This window comes from Pteropus medius, unplaced genomic scaffold (genome assembly GCF_902729225.1).
Source record: "Pteropus medius unplaced genomic scaffold, Ma_sr-lr_union100, whole genome shotgun sequence".
In the NCBI taxonomy this organism is placed as follows: Eukaryota; Metazoa; Chordata; class Mammalia; order Chiroptera; family Pteropodidae; genus Pteropus; species Pteropus medius.
The window spans coordinates 2,993,278-2,996,219 of NW_024350397.1; the positions used below are offsets into that span (position 1 = coordinate 2,993,278).

The window sequence follows — 2,942 nt, forward strand, 5'->3', positions numbered from 1 at the left end:
GAGGAGGAGGTAGAAGAGGCAGAGAGTGAGGGAGAAGGAGCAAAAACTGGAGGTGCCGTGAAGGATGACAGGGCTGTAAATCAAGCAAGCAGCTTAGAACAAAAAGTGAACGAGAATAGTGAGCAAGTGTCTGAAGAAAAAACAAATGAAGCCTAAGAGTGTTTCTAGAAGGAATATAAATTCGGATTGGTAATGAAGTTTGTTCTATATTATACATGCTTTTCATGGAAACACAGTAACCTGTATACTGTGATTTCTGTTCACTACTGTGTAAGTAAAAATTTAAAAAACTACAAAATACAAAAAAAAAAGAAAACCACACAAAAAAAATCCAGGTGTGCCTGAACCTCAGACCTAGTAATTTTTCATGCATTTTTCAAAGTTAGGAACAAGTTTGTAACATGAAGCAGATTAGAAAACTTAAATGACGCAGAAAGCAAAGATTGAACAGGTTAAAGGAAACTGATTAACTAGATAAGCATCTGGCATTGTTTCATTTTATCAGTATTAACTATCACTCTTATGTTGGTTTATTCTTAAGCTGTACAATTGGGAGAAATTTTATAATTTTTTATTGGTAAAAGTATGCTAAATCCGCTTCAGTATTTTATTATGTTTTTTAAAATGTGAGAACTTCTGCACTACAAAATTCCCTTCACAGAAAAGCATAATGCAGTTCCAGACCGTGCTAAATAACTACCTTTTATAAATTCAGTCTAGAAGGTAGTGATTTCTAATATTTAGATGTCAGAGTAGAGTGTATTCTCATTTAAAGTGTATTGTTAGCCTTAAGAAAGCCGCCGATAGAAGAACCGAAGTTTCTTACTCATGTGGTTTAAAATGGAGTTCAAACGATTGTCATTGAGTTCTGATCGCAGGGACTAACAGTGTTATTACTGGTGAGGACAGCAGAGTCGTCAGAATCAGTGTTTGTAATTGTGTTTGAGTATGTGGTAACAAATATGAAGGATATGATATGAAGCTTTGTATCTCCTTTGGCCTTAAGCAAGACCTGTGTGCTGTAAGTGCCATTTATCAGTATTTTTCAAGGCTCTAACCCGCCTTCGTTCAATGTGTGGCCTACAATAACTAGCATTTGTTGATTTGTTTGTCGTATCAGAATTCCAAAATAAAACTTAAAACCACTGACTCTTCTGTCAGAGAACCGGAACACTGGGACATTTCATCCTTTAATTCCTCAGTATTCGTTTTTCATTAATTGATGTTCAAATTTCTCTACAGAAATGAAAGGGAAATTTTCTAATCTGCTTTATCCATGTACTTGCATTTCTCACATGGACATGCCATTGTTATTTGGCTCATAACTGTTTCCAAATGTTAGTTATTATGGACCCAGTTTATTAACAACATTAGCTGATTTTTACCTATCAGTATTATTTTATTTCTTTTAGTTTATAGATCTGTGCAACATTTTTGTACTGTATGTCTTCAAACCTGGCAGTATTAATACCCTTCTTACTGACATATGTACTTTTAGTTTTAGAAAACTTTTATATTTATGTGTCTTATTTTTATATTTCTTTATTTATTACACAGTGTAGTGTATAATACTGTAGTTTGTATTAATACAATAATATATTTTAGTATGAAAATTTGGAAAGTTGATAAGATTTAAAGTAGAGATGCAATTGGTTCTCTTGCATTGAGATTTGATTTAACAGTGTTATGTTAACATTTATACTTGCCTTGGGACTGTAGAACAGAATTTAAATGGGAATGTATTAGTTTTACAACTACAATCAAGTCATTTTACCTTTACCCAGTTTTTAATATAAAACTTAAATTTTGAAATTCACTGTGTGACTAATAGCATGATGCTCTGCAGTTTTAAGAGATTAGCCTAACCATAAAACTCTCATTTCCTTAGTAAGCCAAATTAGGATAACCTTATATAAACAGTGTTGGGAACAATGTTTAACATTTTGTGCCAATTTGTTCCTGTATTCATGTATGTAAGTTACAAATCTGACTCTTCATTTTTAAGTTCCTTGTTACACCATGATCATTTTCTAGTTTTTTACCAGACTCCCCCATCTCACAATAAAATGCATCAACAAGCCTGACCTGCTGTCATTCTTTTTAATTCTTATCAGGATTTTCTTTGGAAAACTCTCTGTGAAATGGGGCATTACACTGTCAGCCTGCCCTTGATTTACCTTGGGCTGAGTTTGGGTACCAAACTAAATGTTTTAGACATTCATCAATAAATTTTGGATTTCCTTGGATTTAACTGTTTCTTGGAAGGTCAGAGTTGACAACTGAAGGCCTCCTCAGAGGCCGCTCCCTCTTCCTGAAACCCTTAACCCCCACTCTTGATCCCATGACTTCTCATCCTTTAGGTCACTTCAGGGAAGCCTGGGTCCGGGGTGCCTTTCTTCTGTACTCCCACAGCTCCGTGCACCTTTCTTATCATAGCTCTTTGGCAGTTATTCATGTTCCTCCCCCACGAGGAACAGAGACCATGTCTGCTGTCGTCACTCTCACACCCCCAGTGCCTAGCAGAGTGTCTGGCACTAGTAGGCGTAACAAATTTTGTTGAATTAAAATATAATTTGCATGTTAACAGAGCTCAGCTATGTTTTTACTGCTCTTCTAATCTGAGAATATATATGTTAAAAGATTCCAGCAATTTATTAATTTTCTTATTTGGGTCCTATTAAACACCAGACAAAATAGACAAATACTAAATCACACATTTTCTCTTGTCTTACTATTCTAATTTGAGACTTTTTCTAGGTGTCTTTCTCTGATGCTTAACCTCATGGCACATGACACAGGTATGTACTTTGAGGCCTGTAGAAGTGATAGGACCAGTCCTAGTAGACTCCATTTTAGGACCCACTTCCCTTTTTATGGCCTCACACTCCTAGGTGCGTGTTAATGTCATGTTGCTATATTTCTTCTGTCACTGTGAACAGGTA

The 2,942-nt window shown here is 35.3% G+C and overlaps 1 protein-coding gene across 1 annotated transcript in view; it reads left to right on the plus strand.

The window, feature by feature from the left end:
* ZEB1 (zinc finger E-box binding homeobox 1) overlaps positions 1-2,084 on the plus strand; it is a 51,054-nt gene extending 48,970 nt beyond the window's left edge. Inside the window, exon 8 of the mRNA XM_039839746.1 lies at positions 1-2,084. This exon is cut by the window's left edge and continues 455 nt beyond it. Coding sequence (XP_039695680.1) covers positions 1-156 — 156 coding nt within the window. The 3' untranslated portion in view covers positions 157-2,084.
* Positions 2,085-2,942: the final 858 nt, after the last annotated feature.